Below are 16,459 nucleotides of genomic sequence, written 5' to 3' on the forward strand. Positions count from 1 at the left end.
AAGACTTCTTCAACAGCACCTCCCAAAGCCGCGACCTCTACCACCTAGAAGGACAAGAGCAGCAGGCACATGGGAACAACACCACCTGCACATTCCCCTCCAAGTCACACACCATCCCGACTTGGAAATATATCGCCAATCCTTCATCGTCGCTGGAACAAAATCCTGGAACTCCCTTCCTAACAGCACTGTGGGAGAACCGTCACCACACGGACTGCAGCGGTTCAAGAAGGCGGCTCACCAGCACCTTTTCAAGGGCAATTAGGGATGGGCAATAAATGCCGGCCTCGCCAGCGACAACCACATCCCATGAATGAATAATTTAAAAAAAGTACTTTTAAAGTGTAGTCACTGTAATAATGTACAAAATGTGGCTGCTAATTTTGTACACAATAAGCTCCCACAAACATTAATGTGATAATGACCAGATAGTCTATTTTGGAGATGTTAGTTGAGGGATAAAAGTTGGCTAGGACACCGGGGAGAACGCCACTGCTCTTCTTCGAAATAATGCCATGGGATCTTTTACATCCATCTGGGAGGGCAGTTTTGGTTTAACGTTGCATCTGAAAGACTGCATCTCTGACAGTGCAGCACTCCCTCAGTACTACACTGAAGTGTCAGCCTAGATTTTGTGCTCACATCTCTGGAGTGGGACTTGAATCCACAACCTTCTAACTCAGAGGCGAGAGTGCTACCACTGATACCATGATGATGATGAAACTCTTAACTAGCAAATCTTTATTGAATTTTGCGGATCTCCTGGCTCTGAAGATATATGGCCAGAACATACTGAAAGCTTTTTCATCAACAAAGTTTTCTCTTGCACATCTATCGCATTAATTTATTAAAAATGATTCTGTACTATAAAGTTATCAAAAAATATCAAAAACAATAAAAATCACTGCCATATAGAATCAAAACTATCTGCGCAGGACTGTAAGTTACCTGTTTCAGTGTTTCAGTTCTTCAGTACTGTGGTTTCACATAATATTTGTACCCACTGTTTAATCCTATGTCTTTTCATAAAAGGGAAAAGGCTTATATTTTTGTATATTCTCCTACAATGTAAAATAAATTACCTGGAACGCCGCAGTTTGACATGTTGGTTTGATGTCTTTGCCGAATGGAGGAACGCTTGTAAACAACATGAGGGTGGCCTTCGCCGTAAGTAAAGTCACTGGTATTGTCCTCAGATATATTCTGCAATGGTTCAATGAAATACTGATCTTCTTCTGTTACAATCACCCCATGCTTGAGGAAATAAAACAGATCATTACTGCACGTAAGAATGTTAGAATTTTTAGGAATTAGGCCCAAAAAGCCCATCCCTAATAGTACAGTACAGATATATCTGGATTGTGCATGATGAATGTACTAAATTCTTTGAACTTGTATTGTAAGAAATGTTATAACAAAAAGGGTGAATATTGAAATGTATGACAATGAACATACAGCAATTGAGTCAAAGGATTATCCAAAAAATCCCAAGAAATTATAATATATTAAATCTACTGACAATTAAAAGCTCCCTTTTTTTAACTCACTACTTTCCAATGGCTATTTTTCCATCCATGCAGGTATTTAAATGGAATGGACCTTTTTTGCTGAGGAGGTGCTGGCAAGGTGTGGATTGTCACTCCTTCATTTTTCGTACAGCTTTCTTTGAAAAATTTAGTCAATGCTGGTTTCAATGCATTTTATTACTTTGAAATAAATATACCAGCCAGGCATTTGTAATAATGATTTGTATTCAAATCAAATTTGTACTTTTCTTTATTCAAAACTTATGCAGGCTGTAATATATTAACCAAGAGTAACCAAGCATGCAGCAAAACTCTAGTTTACACTTTTTGTAAATTAGCAGAAGCAAATTGTCCCCTTACAGTGGCCATATCTGTTATGGTAAGATTTACATCATTTGTAAACACTGAAAGAAAGAGTTAAGCAACCCTCCCAACTAATGCAACTTTTACTACATCGCCAAGAAATATATTATTTAATGAAACTACCGGACCTGCATGGAACTTTGTCAGAAATCTGTACTTTGGTATGCTGCACGGGAAGTTTGGTCTGCAGAGGCCAGTGAAAGGGACCTGCCTCTTTAAGATCTGGCTACCCTTCCCACTGCGGTGGATCATATGCAAATTAGCCATGTGCATCATACAGCAGGGCAGCTGTTTATGTTTCCTCTCCTACAACAGTTCCATTAGTTCGGTTAACATCCCACAGGGGATAACATTTCTGGCTAATGCATAATACAAGTAATTTATATACTACAGAACAAAGCAACCGAATGAATAAATCAGCACCCCACTTTTAAAATCAAGTTTATTGTTCTACTCACCAGACCATTACAGTTGCTTAAAGCCACTTTCGTAGTACTGTGCTCATGTTGTACATATCCCACGTAATGGCAGTTATCAATAAAATCGTGTTTCCATTCTGGACCATCATTCCCCCAATATTCTACGATAAAATGTCTGGAGATTAATTTAGTGTTTAAACTCAAGTTTAAATGAAAGTGCTTTCCATAGGCGAACAGTCTGTAAAATAATTTAGATTCGATTGGATCACGAGGTGTAACATCCGAACTCCTCCTTCGCCTTGAATGTCTATAGCTTTTCCCACTGTCGTTCAGGAAATCTCCGTTATGGTCCACTCGGACAGGAACCGTTAGCTGATAATGTTCAAGGTAAGAAAGGAATTCCTCTTTGAAATCACAAGGTGGAAAGATCCAGGAAATGGGCATGGAAGGGGAAAAAAGGATGTGATAAAGTATTACTAAAATACGAGTCAAAAATCATTCAATCCAATCTAAAGGGAAAGTGGCTGTCAATATTTTCAAAATGCAGCGATGCTAAGCTAAGTATCGATAACACATAGTCCAATATTAAATCAGTTAATGTCTCATAGAATTAGTGGAATCGCCTTACATGCAAATAAGTTGGGAAGGACAAAGACTTCGAAATAACCAGACTTATGCAGAAAAAGTCAGTAGTACCATTCCTTAAAAAAGTAATAATTTGCATATTGCAAGATATTGATACGAATTTGTTGTTAACACTCAAGTGCAATATGTAGATTCTACTATGTAGACAAACAAAATTAATACAAACTCCTGTCATAACCAAAACATTAAACAATGTGTTCTGGACTTCGTTCAATTTGGACCAAATGAGCTATTTTCGATCTATCTCGATTCCAAACCTACTAAATATAACGGGGCTGTATTCAAAAGGAACTGCATCAAATCAACAGTCATATATAGTTCAGTCCAATTGTTTTAATAACTAAAATGTGCTGTTGTAATCGGTCAGAAATGTAGATTTTTTAAATGAGACAGTTGTTACAAAGTAAAAAAAATAACGTGCCAATAAAAGCCAACATCGTTTATTATTTGTTTTAAAGCGTAAAAAGCACCATTGGTGATGTGGCGCTAGTCTACAGTGTATTGGTCATGATGAGATGATCCTACCTTGAGAACTGTAAGAAAGCCTTGTGTCACTGTCAAATTCCGAAGCAGCCATGACTAGGCTCAAAATCCAAGTCACCGTCTTCCACAAAATTTCCATAATTTAGTGAACCTAAAGCTGTTTGTGGCTACCTTTGCGCTAGACAGTTGTGTCAACTCCAGAAGCGCACCATAACAAGCCCATGGGTCGCGGCGTCCTTGGCACGTTTCCGTGCGGCGGCGGCCTCAGTGCCGAATGGCCCAGCAGCCCCCGCACCAGCTCTTGTGCCCACTCATCTCTGCACCCAAAGCCATCCGCAAAGCCGGGAAACCCTTAGCACCGAGACTCATTGGCCGTTTATTTGGGGTTAGTCATCCGTATGCCTGTAAAAGAGGAACACAATGCATTAATTATGCCCTTGTCCAATGTTATTTTCATTAAATTATTTGTGTTGGTAATTTTAGTAACAAACAGTTGGATTATACAGATTTATTTCATATCGCAATACAATGAATACACGGTTACTACCGTGTGACATTGCTAAAGGATCGGTTTACAGAAGATTCAAAGGACAGACACGTGAAGTACATCGGAGAGGAAATGCACATTATCTCTCCTCCCCCCTTTAAAACCCTGAGATTGTTGACTTTTTAACATCCGGCTTCTGACAAGGAAAATCACACAATTGAGAAAATACAGCTGACGAGAAAACAGTGCAAATTCATTTTCCCGGTTTTGTGTCTTCCTAATCTAAACGGAAAGTTATCAGAATAGTCAGCAAATCAAAACAACGAGCTCTTGTGGGAACTCGTGTCTTTCAACCCGAATGAAAACCAAGGTTTTTATGAAGTTAATAAGTGCTAGTACAGCACTGGAGCTCCTTTCTCTTTCCCACAAACCCTGAGCTTACACCAGCCCTGTGACATCAAAAAATGCAGCATGAAATATAACTGAATAGTTAACGTCCATGTGGAGAGGCCGAGCCTCCTCATACCTGGAGCCTCACTGCCCGCTCTCGCCTGGTACTGAGCGGAACCCGCTCATCCTGCCAATCAACAGATACCAATTGGCCAATCAGGCCCGTGGGAGCCATCACTTTCCCGCTAACTGCCTGCATGCGGCAAGAGCGCTAAAGTGGGAGAGGGGAGAAGGTGGAGGAAGATGGGGAGAAATGGAGGAAGAGGGAGAAGAGTGGAGGAAGAGTGGGGGTTGGAGGATGAAGCGGAGAGTGGAGGAAGAAGAGGGTGAAGGATATGGGGGAGGAAGAGGGGGAGGGGAGAAAGGAAAGGGGGAGGGGAGGAAGGCAGAGGGATGGAGGAAGAGAGGAGCAGAGAGGGGAGAGGGAGCGGGAAGGAGGGAGAGGGAAGAGGGGAGCGAGAGGGGGCAGAAGGGGAACTGAGGAGGGAGGGAAGGGCAGAAGGAATAATGGAGAAGGGAGGAGCGAAAGGGGAGGGGGAAGGAGAGGGAGGGAGCAGGGAGGAGGGGAGGGGAAGAGGGAAGGGGAGGAGGGAGAGGGGAGGACAGAAGGGAGGTGAGAGCAAGGGGATAAGGGGGATAAGGGAATGGGAGGGAGATGGAAGGCAGAGGGAAGGGGGAATGAGAGAGGGAGAGGGGAGGACAGGAGGGAGGTGGGAGCAAGGGGGTAAGGGGGAGAAGGGAATGGGAGGGAGATGGAAGGCAGAGGGAATGGGGAATGAGAGAGGGAGGAGGGAGAGGGGAGGACAGGAGGGAGGTGGGAGCAAGAGGCAAGGGGGAGAAGGGAATGGGAGGGAGATGGAAGGGAGAGGGGAGGAAGAATGAGAGAGGGAGGAGGGGACAAATGGGAGAGGAGGAGTGAGAGGGGAGGGGAAAGGAGGAGGGAGGGGGAGGGGAAAGGAGAGAAGGGAGGGGGAGGGGAAAGAGAGTGGAGGAGGGCAAGTAGGTTGACGAGGGAAGGGGAGGAGGGAGAGTTAAAGATGGAGAGGGCAGAATGGAGGGAAAGGGAGGAGGGAGAGGCAAGGGGGAGGCGAGGAGAGGGGTGATTGTTTAGGAGATGAAGGGGGAGATGAGGAGAGAGGAGGGGGAAGGGATGGCGGTAGATAAGGGAGCAGAGGGACGAGGGGGAAGGGATGTGGGGAGGGGAAGAGGGGACTGGAGGAAAAATACAGGTAGAGAAGGGGGAACAAGAGAGGTGAGTAAGGAAGGAAAGAGAGGGAACCATTGGGGAGAAATGGGTAGCCCTGGGACATTTTCCAACGTTTAAGGTGCTATATAAATGCGAGTTGTTGTTGAAAGGGAGGGAGAGCAACGGAAGATGGGGAGGGATGGGAGCAGGGGAATAACAACAAGGAAGATAAGCAAGAGAGAGGGAGTCAAAGGGGAGAGGAACAAGAGAATAACACGAAGAGGAGAAGTAACCGGGAGCTGAGGAAAGCAATGAGAGAGCAACAGGTAAAAGCAAAATGAGAGGAGGCAACCGATAGAAGAAAATGGGAGCAATGGAGAAATTGCAAAGGAGAAGGGAGAACAGGAAGAGGGAACTGGGAGAGAAGGGGAATAACAGGGAGTGTCGAGTGCAACTTTGGGTGAGGGAGAGCAACAAGGAAAGAGGGAGAACAGGTGGAAGCAATAGGTAGACAAGGATAAGAGCAATAGAGGGAGCAACAAGCGGAAAGCAATGAGGATAAGGGAAAACAAAGGAAGAGGGGGAAGTAAAAAAAGGGAGAAGGGATCAACAAGAGGACAGAAGAGGAGCGAGCGAGAGGGAAAAGTGTGGTCCAAGAAATGGGGAGCAACACCAGGAGAACGGGCAACACGGGAAGACCCTTGAGCGAGTCTGGAGCCTCAGACAGTGCACTCGAGACAACGGGAGCCCGCCACTTCCCGGCACAAAGCGAGCCCTGTGTAAGAGCAGCCTCAGGGCGACACCGGGAGACTCCAGAGAACGAACTCCAGTAACACACACATTATAACGAGCAGGACCCGGCAGGGCGACAGTTAGATCGAGCCCAGAGGGGGAAGGCATCGAAGACGGCGAGAGTCAGCGGCACCTCGCGGTAAACGGGAGCGTTTAGAAGAGGGAGAACAAGTTGGAGTCAAGGGGCTCACGCTCACCAAACCAAAGCTTGGCCTCAAGCGAAAGCAAGGAGGGATTCGCGTTCTGCATGATTTGGAAAATCTGTATTTAAAATATGTTTAAAAAGGGTCGAGGCGGGAGGTAGGGGGGCGGCCACTGCTGATTGACATGTCTAGATTACATTTCCTTAGCACATCATAACAGCTGGATAATTTTTAGGCTGAAAAATGAAATAGATTTGCGACTCCGAAAGTGCTTACAGAAGTAGTTACCTATCAGTCTGTCAAAATTATGGTGGATTTGCGAAACCGAGGAAATGGGGCTTGAATTACTATTAGAATAATTCATTTAAAAGCACCTGAATACACGCTTTTCTATTTTGATGAAACTTTTATCATAACTCATTGAGTCTGAAGTTGTAACACAGTAGTTAATCAAATGCGAAAACAAAAGGCTCGCGGGCTCACAAAAATCACATTATTCAAGTGCCTGCAAAAGTTCGCATTCAGGTGGACTCCCTGGAATATAAACGGTGACAATGTAGAAGGTTTGCGATAAGCGCGCACCATAAACTTCCAAAACGACAGGGTTAGCCTGGTAAAAGTGGCATGTGTATGTTGCTAGGGAAGTGAAGGGGGAGGGGCAGTAGCTCAATTGAAGGATATAAAGTCTGCAGTTCCCCGCTGAAAAGAAGTTGCAGAACTGCTCCCTGTATTGAGTGGTTACCGTTTCAGTGGAGAGATAAATAATACGTCCCACAGCTATCGTCAGAATTCTGAAACGAAATAAATCTAACTTTCTTTTTTTAAAGAAATAAAAATGTGATCTCCGATACAATGATTACAGAACACGAACAAATTTGGGGCGGAAATCACACCACGGAGAGACTCTGAAAAGAAAACCAAACTTTGCAGACGTCACCAAAGTCAGGTTTGGCTTTATAACCTGTGCTGTGCTTCCTGCGTCGTGCCGAGTAAGTTTTCCAGGAGCTGTCAGATTTCTGCTGGACAATCCCAAATTTTTCAGTGAAGCAGCTACGAAAGGGCTAGACACTACAAAAACATAGCTCGTAGCTGGCCATTCAACGTCAGCATCTCAACGTCAAAAATAAGAGAAAATTAAATCTTTTCATACATAGGGGGAAACAGAATAGTACAGTCAATATAAAGTAACATTCAGCAGCCCATTCCCAGACAGCAGCGCTAAATCTATTTGGATAAAACGCGTGTGACCCAGACAGTTGGCATTTGGCCCAAATACATTACACCGGCAGCTCAAATAAAAACAAGCGACTCTACAACAATGAAGGAATTGGAAAGTCTGTGCCTTCTTGCACACTTTTAAGTCTTGTTTTGATTTTTAAAAAATATATACGTTGCTTTCTATTCAGTCACACTCCCCACATTCGGTTAATTGAAACAACGCATCCTTTAAAAAACCCTCACAAATCACACGAGGTACAGATTAAATCAAAGAACACTATTCTGCACAGCGTTTGTTACTCTCCTAAAACTATACAAGAAATGGAACTATCTTACTTAAAATGCACGAGGAGAGGATCTCCTAAATTAGGGCTTCAAACATATAATCGCAAAAAAGACCAAACGGTTCCTTCAATGCAGTCCATTTCAGCAAAAAAAAGTGAAATAATTGAAACTGCTTCAGTGTCCAATCCCATTAATTTACAGTACAACTTGTAGTGAGCTTTAGCAGTAAACCGACACTTTAAGATAGACAAAGGGGTCGGAAAATGTTACTAGTCGCCTTTACCGTTTTCATCTTCATTCTGGGAAGGTTTTAACTGCAGTTTTCAAACAATAGACCGTGCACACTGGCGATCCGTACCAACCAATTCTACTCTCTCGAAACCACAAGAGTTATTTTCATCCAGAACAGAATCCTGCAGTTTGGAGGGGGTGGGGGGAGGTGGGGGGGAGCTTACTGAAGTTACTGACTTGGCAGAAACTAGGATGCCATCAGCCACCACCAAGCAACATAGATTTTTTCCACTGACTCTCTCCCGGGCAGCTGAGCTCGTACAAAGCTCTATAGGACAGTTGGAAAAGTAAGGCAGGCAATACAACAAAGTATATGAAACAGCCCCGATCTGACTACCGGCCTTCAGCCAAGTTTAGACTTGCAATCTGGCAATCCGATGTGTGCTACAGAACGTACTTACGTCAGTAAAAAATGCAGATGTGCTTTTTACACAGACCGGGTTGTGCGCATGTCTTGTGGGTCACGTGAAGGGGAGGGGGAGACGAAGGGGTCCAGTCAGGGTGAAACTGGCATGAGAGAGCTCAGCATACACTAAACTTCAAAAAAAGTACTCCATACTCACTTTAAAGTAGACAGAAGCGACTGCCCAGCTCGCATACTGTTTCTGTTTTATAGTAACGATGTACTTGACTACATTGCTGATTAAGGGCATTAATTTTCTTCAGTTCGTATTCAAAAGGGAAACAAATCATAACTCGGAAACGCACAAGTCAGCTTATTTTAATGTTATCACGGGGGGCATTTACTCTTAATTGTTATGCGCTTTGATGAGATTACAGCTGGTATAGCTTTCCTGTAGCAAGAGTCTCCACTTAAGATTATGTTATCTTCAACATTATGTACCTGGGACCAATTTATTGTAGTTTAAAACTCCTGTAAAAAGCTTAATGCATTCACAACAGCAGAAGCAGTGTAGTCATTAGTCCCAAAAGCTCTTCCTAAACATGACTTAAATTAGAATGGATTTCGACTTAACTGTTTACATTCCAGTGGCAACACCAGCATAAACTTTAAAATAGCCTCAAGCCATCACTGCATTTCTGGGGGAAACACATTCATGCGCTAGTGAAAATAATTTAGTCAAGTAGATTGTCAGTTGTACTGTAGAAATTAACCTCTCCATTAATGGGGGAGGGGTTACAAACCGTTTGACAAACCATTTAAACTCAATCTAGTGGGAAGCAGCTCAAAAATTAGAAGGAATGAATGTAGTGCTTAGATCTTCGATGCTTTAAAATTAAAACCCAACATAAAGGGATTTGTACATTTTTCCCCAGCAAGCCTCTCACTGGCCGAACCCACATTTTATATTGCCATGGTCGCATAGAATAGGTTAACGGGTAAGCAGCAGTTGCAACTATTGTTGAGTTCCAAGACATTGTGTGTTACAAACAAAAAGTAGGATTGATAACTAATATGTAACATATAAGACAGGTCTGCACTACCCGTTCTAACCGACTGCAATTTCAAAGAAAACTGAGTAAATGAAAAGTCTCACAGAACTTGGCAGAAAGTTCAATCAAACTGTGATGCACTTCTGGTTTACAATTGAAGGTTAAAATGACATTAGGCAATTATAGCCTGTAGGTCCCATAAGATAATCATATTTGAGATAATATTGTAAAATAAAAATAAACTGTAAACCATAAAAAGTCTGTTCTTCTCAGCATCACCGTGTGAAGATTTAAATCAGAGAACGCTAAATAAACATTAAAACAAAACAAGGCTACCGGTTTGGACAACTGCTTTCTAACCGTTTCTAAGGAGTGTTCAGTAACAACTCATGCATTCGTTTTTAATTGGATTTGTTCCAGTTAATACACAGGATTCTGTACCTCTAAATAGACATTAGCATTAAAGTGGGCGGAGAATCGGAGCATTAATGCTTGCATCTGCAGGTATCTGCCGTCGCGATCACAATGATAATGACACAGCCTAGGACAACTGTGTGGTCGTGAGATGTGCAGACAACTCTGAAACCAGTGAATGTTGGGGTGGTTTTTGCACTTTCGGTTTTATTTAAATAAACAAAAATAGGACTATTCACAAAGCTAGACATGTGTCCTAAACAGTGTAGCTGTGTCGTTTGACCTGCGTTAGTCTTTTTCATGTGGTTAGAAAAACAACGATTGTGAGTAGCAACTTAATCTTATCGATTTCCTAAACAACTCTTCAGCACACTTACATCTGGTTTGTCTTTCAGTTATTCTACAAACTATCACGGTTTTCTGAGCTGGGAAAAAGTCTTTTGAGAAAGAAGCCTTGAAACTTTTTTTAAAAATCTGGTCGGCCACGCACTGTCTGAAAACAGACAAGATACAAAGTTTCCAGTCTTCTGTCTCAATTACTTAGCATCGCGAATCAGGCTTTATTTCCATTAGACTCTTCCAACCCACGCCGGAGGTAGTAGGTGTAAGTCGTTTGGTGGTCTATGGAAGCATTAGCTAGAGTTCTCAATGATTTAAAGGTCGCCAAAGAGCCCTTGCAGACGAGCTTTCTTAGGGGTGAAAGGGAAACGCATCAGTCTCCACAGCCGCTAGTCCTCAACGTGACCTTCTCATTACTTGGCTCCACGCCAAACAAGTCTAGATGGTATAAGTACCTCCTGTGGTGGGTATTGACAATTTCAAATAAACACGCTCCATATGTTATGCCGAATTGGTGAAACGCTTGTTTGTAATAAAATATTCGTTCTGAACCATGATTCCGGAACTGATTCTTTAATGTCATTAAACGCAATTATAAAGAAGCAGCTCTTCAACCATGCCCAACACACATCGTTCTTAGTATACGTGTGTGTGAAAACATTGGGTTTCGGTCCAGTAATTCCTTTCATTTTTTCTTTATTCGCATATTTGACATTAATCGATGTTATTGGTAACTGAAATTGGAATACAACTGAAACTAAGCAACTGAAATTGGAACACATTCGCTAAATATATTCACCAGAAAGGCTCTTTAAATGTTGTCGCTCCTTGGGCTTACTTAAGGGTTATACACAAATGCCAGTGTCTGAATGGTTTGTTTTGAAATGTAGTTGTAAAGTATGTTGAACTGCTTCTGTGACAATTGAATATTTAATAACGATTTCCTGGGAACTACTAGGTAAAACCCTTGACATTCCCAGGCGAGTGTCCAAAACGTTGGAGGAGTACATGCTGGTCCAGTACATAGAGAGCCAGTTGGCGACTTTCATTACTTCCTTTGTTTATTTGGAGAACGCCACCGTGTGGCTTCAGAGAATGATCACAAAGACGACAGAAGTAATGAAAAGAAATACCTCTCGAGCAAGTAAGCAGAGAACCCCGTTAAACATTTCACTGTGTTTTTAAACTGTTACAGCACCAGAAAGAGGTAATGGCGAACAGCATGCAAGGAACACGGAATTGTAATTGCTGTATATAAATAAAAATGGTTTTGCCTCGTGTGGTATAACGAAATGTGCCTGTTTTCATTGTCCCAATCTGTTATAAAACACTGATGAGTTTCACGGAATTAATACTGCACAAAAACACAGATTCTCTACCGCAAAGATTTGTTATTCGGTTTTCTATACAATAGTGTTAATGTTGCTATAGTAGTCATCACTTTTCCTCCCCTTAATCAAGTTTCACCACTTTATTTAATTAACAAAAATATCCCTTCAGAGTCTTTTTCTTTCCAATTTCCAGAAAATAAATTATTGTTCTGTTCTCCATTAATCTTATGGACACTTTGATAGTTTTAAACAACTGGAATAATGATGTGTTCTCTTTATAAGAAATATAGCTTATTCGACGAGCATAAAAGTGAGGGAGTTTGCAACACAGCATTTGTTAATCTTTGTTAGGCTGTCATCTTTGTGACATCTGTCACACACAAAATAAGGAATTGTGTACCTCATAAATATTACATGATCTAACAGCAACTTAATTTCAGCCAAAAATTCCATTCAAATAAAGTTTTTGCTCCCCAGTTGCTCAGTGGGTAAATGCAAGTTGGTTGATCTCGGACTGGGTGACAGGAAGAGCACCATAATTGGTCTTAGCATCATTGAGCCAGCGAGGGGAAAAATAGCTAGGATTTTCACCCCGATCACTATCTAATGATAACTGCAGAGAAGTTTGCATGTCTAGACATTGGACGAGGATAGAATTGGGCTTGGTGGTAATGCTCTCCATGGTTGAACAGATGCCAACACTCAGGTCTAGATTTCCTGTTTTGTTTCACCCAATTTTGGGCTGATAGTTGGGCAGGCAGGGGTGGGAAGTGGAGCAGAGATCCATCACACCAACTCTTTCCCACTTTAGCATTCCCCGCCCTCAATTTTCCAATGTTATTTCTGTAGAACTCGGAACAGCCCATCCATTTTTGGGTGGGTAAATGTAAATGAGGCTAGACTGATTTAGTAGCATCATATGCTCCATTTCCCATCTTATCTGCCTCCTTTACACTATAAATTATGCTAGTATAAAACTGGTGTCCGGAGTTGCTAGCCATTACCCTGAAAGTGGAATTAAGTTTAAATCAGCAAGAGGGGCAGCAGCCTAAAGAAGTAGTGGAGAAGAACTCATAACTGACTGCAAGAGACATTCACACCAGAAGATCTCCTTCATCTCATAAAGGAGATCTTCTGTTCAGTACCACAATCAGCATGAACAATCTTTTCTACATTCCCTTCCTATCACAAAGATGCTATAATCTACACACCCTACCCTGTGAGCATCAACTCACACAATCTTGCCAAGAACAACCTTAACGCTACCATTATTTATTTGAAACCCATAGTTTCTGTATGTGCTTTGCTTCCTCTAGGTGCGACAAGTGACAGGGGTGTGGATGGCAGCTGGGTATCTGGAAGAGGCTCTTGGTGCTGAGGTGCCCTACATCTCATTGTAGCTAAGTGCTGGGATAGACTTGCTGTAGGCTTACACTTCTGTGAAGCACCTTGGGACATTTTTCCTACATTGAAGGCACTATATAAATGCAAGTTGTTAATGGTCAACCTGGCTGTGCCTCTTAGCTGCAAATGTGTAGACAAGGGGCTAGTTGGAAGGTACTCATGTACTGCTATTCTGAAAGTCAGCACCATCATTTGTGCACCTTCCTACCGTGCCACTAGTACTGGGCACTGGCACTACATGGTCATTGGTCTGCTGGAAAGTGACCTGATGGTTTTAATGAGATCAGTGAACCACTCTATGATGCTTATCTGCAACGGGTCACCAAGCCTGTCCAAACCCGTAGCACCAGCCTTCTCCAGTATACTACCCGCGATCCCTATAGTGATTGTCTCAGTATCCATGAGGAAAACAAAGATTGACCTTAGGGCTTCTGTCATTGGGGCTCCACTGTAGAAGTTTCTGGAGCTGTCACACATTCCATGGTGCACTGCAGTGCTATTAAGTGATCCTTCAGTGTGCTGCATATGCTGTTGGCGAACTGCTCCGCCTTCACTGCCACCTACAGTACACTGTCCAACATATTTCCTGATATCTGCACCAATGCTTGATGCTCACATCACATTATTCTTTTAAATGCAAGCCCAATGAGCTTCAGACATTAGGGTCTTCAGCTGAGTGGTGATGCCTCCTGACTATCCAGGCAGCAACATTTTCCTTTTCATGCACCACCATCAGCTGCTGCTGGTCATTCATGTTCTCAGTCTCACTCAGTGCACTACCTTCTTTCTTGGTATCTAACTTTGCTGGAGTGGATGTCTCTGGACTGGCATTTGGGAGAGATGGAATGTGTGACAGTTCATGCTTTAAAATGCTGACATTACTGGATAGTGAAGGGTCTCTTCCTGCAGCATATCTGGAGGAGAAAAAGAAGAAGAATGGGTAGAATGGTTTCCTGGGAAGCAGAGCTCACATGTCACTTTCAGGTGAAGGAGTGATATGAGGGATTCATGATATGGTTCAGTAACAAATATTGAAAGGTTCAATAGAAGGGGAAGCAGAATGTTGTGATGAACCCTCAGCTGGCGTATAATGTCCCACTTCCAGATGTCCCACAGATGTGCATTGCTCCCCGCTCATAGGTTGCAAGTGGTTTGTTGGGGGGGGGGGGTGTCCCAACTGCTGCCAATCTCACTTCTTTAAAAGAATATAAAAAGTGAGAATCATCATAATTGGATAATCACAGATCCATGCAGGAAAGCAATTGAACCCACTGAGGGTCATTGTAAGGCAGTTGCATTCAAGTCTGTGAGTGAAAGGATACTTACAGGTGGGTGTAAAGGCAAAGGGTGGTAAGAGTACTATGCAGTCTCCTCGAATAGATGGGAAACAATTCAAGCACTTTAACAGAGTGTGATCGGAGGTAAGTGTAAGGTGGAAAACATGCTTAGCACAGTGCATTCCGTGGCTGACTCCTCCCACCTTGCCTGACTTGGTAAGGTCATTAAATTAGTTCTTGCACAGGTATGTAGTGCTTTAGGTGGTGGAACTGACAATTACAATCCTGGGAACCTCCATCCACTGGCCCTGAGTTGCCCTCAGTTGGTTCTTCTGTCTCCGTTCAAACAAGGCCTCCCTTCAAATTCAAATCTCCTGCAAGAGCATATCTGCATCACAAAATCTGGGGCTCTGTGCCCTGCAGCAGACCTTTCAGACATTCTAGGCAGCAGATATTTGTTGTTATTAGGGGGAAAAAACCTTCTGAATATGGCTGCCCTTTAAACTGTTAAAGGTATTTAAATCCTGCCGCAGAATGATATTTCCTGCCCCAAAAGGGTAATCTCTCAATCAGGGGCATCTCCAATGTCTAGAACTTGCTCGTGTTATTTAAATAGACTGAGCTCAGAAATTATGGAGAGATCGGCACTCATCATGTCAGGCAGCAACCACACATCTGGCAGGGATTGCATCCCAGTAGAAACTTTGGACTTCATTCTCTAAGCCCATACATGAATAGCATCCATTTGGATAAGGTACTTTCAGGGGTGGGGGAGGGGGGGATGACTGCTGGCATGTTTGGAATCATATCACAGCCGATGTCTGTGCCTTCAGAAAATGAGAGAATATTTTTTGAAGTTTGTGTTAGTAAAACAGGCTTAGCTACAGAGATAACAATTGATTTATGTTAGTCTTTAGTCTGTATCTGAGGTTTGTCAGTGGAGCCTTAAGCCTTGTAGATATAAATTAGTCACTAATTATTGGTAACAACATAATTTCTACGGTAAAGTTAAGGAATGCAAGTAAGGTAGTCATATCTGGTAGTGTATTAAAATGTAATCCTAACAATTGCCCAATTTTTTTTCCATAACCTGCAAAAACCTAGCTGTTAAAATTAAAAATTAAAAAAAAATCCCAGTTGTCATCCATTATGTATATATTTAAACATTCAGAGCCAAGGTCAATCTCAGTAATGCATTCTTTTTTTCTGTTTGCTGACTGTTTTTTACTCTCCATTACAGCTCTGTGATTGGCAAGAGCCCTGGGCAAAGACTTAGTACCACAATTACATAAAGTGCACATTACTGAAACTGACTGACAATGAATTCATTTTATTAATTTTACAAGAAATGACACTAGGAAGAACATTTTTGAAAAAGGAAGGCTTTTTACCTCATATCTGTGCATCAGAAAAAAAGTAATTAAGCAACTGTGTGACACTACAGTTTGAAGAAACAAGAAACAAACACTGTTATTTCCAATAACATACACTGGATATTTGCACTTTCCATAGCGGTTAACCATGGAGGTACATCTGATTCCCAAATCAGGGGGCTAATCATCCAAACTCTGGTAGTCGTTTTCTTCATTTACCCAGCAGGGATTGGATAGATTCTAGAACGGACCCAGTGGATTGGAAGATAACAAATGTAACCCTGCTATTCAAGAAACGAAGGAGTGAGAAAACAGGGAACTACAGGCCAGTTAGCCTGACATCAGTTGTCGGGAAAATGCTGGAATCCATTGTTAAGGAAGTGGTAACAGGGTATTTAGAAAATCATAATATGATTAAGCAAAGTCAATATGGTTTTATGCAAGGGAAATCATGTTTGACAAATTTATTAGAGTTTTTTGAGGATATAACCAGCAGGATAGATAAAGGGGAACCAGTGGATATAGTATATTTGGATTTTTAAAAAGGCATTCTATAAGGTGCCACATAAAAGGTTGTTATGCAAGATTCGGGCTCATGGGGTTGGGGGTAACATATTAACACAGATAGAGGATTAGTT

General features: G+C 42.3%; 1 protein-coding gene across 1 annotated transcript in view; it reads right to left on the reverse strand.

Moving 5' to 3' along the window:
* The window catches only part of adamts6 (ADAM metallopeptidase with thrombospondin type 1 motif, 6), a 240,192-nt gene extending 231,764 nt beyond the window's left edge, over nucleotides 1-8,428 (reverse strand). The window contains exons 1-4 of the mRNA XM_067995733.1: nucleotides 8,281-8,428; nucleotides 3,479-3,838; nucleotides 2,348-2,712; nucleotides 1,083-1,254 (exon numbers count right to left, since the gene is read on the reverse strand). Coding sequence (XP_067851834.1) covers nucleotides 1,083-1,254; nucleotides 2,348-2,712; nucleotides 3,479-3,575 — 634 coding nt within the window. The 5' untranslated portion in view covers nucleotides 3,576-3,838; nucleotides 8,281-8,428. The remainder of the gene's footprint in view (nucleotides 1-1,082; nucleotides 1,255-2,347; nucleotides 2,713-3,478; nucleotides 3,839-8,280) is intronic.
* Nucleotides 8,429-16,459: the final 8,031 nt, after the last annotated feature.

Source organism: Heptranchias perlo, chromosome 1, assembly GCF_035084215.1.
Source record: "Heptranchias perlo isolate sHepPer1 chromosome 1, sHepPer1.hap1, whole genome shotgun sequence".
NCBI lineage: Eukaryota > Metazoa > Chordata > Chondrichthyes > Hexanchiformes > Hexanchidae > Heptranchias > Heptranchias perlo.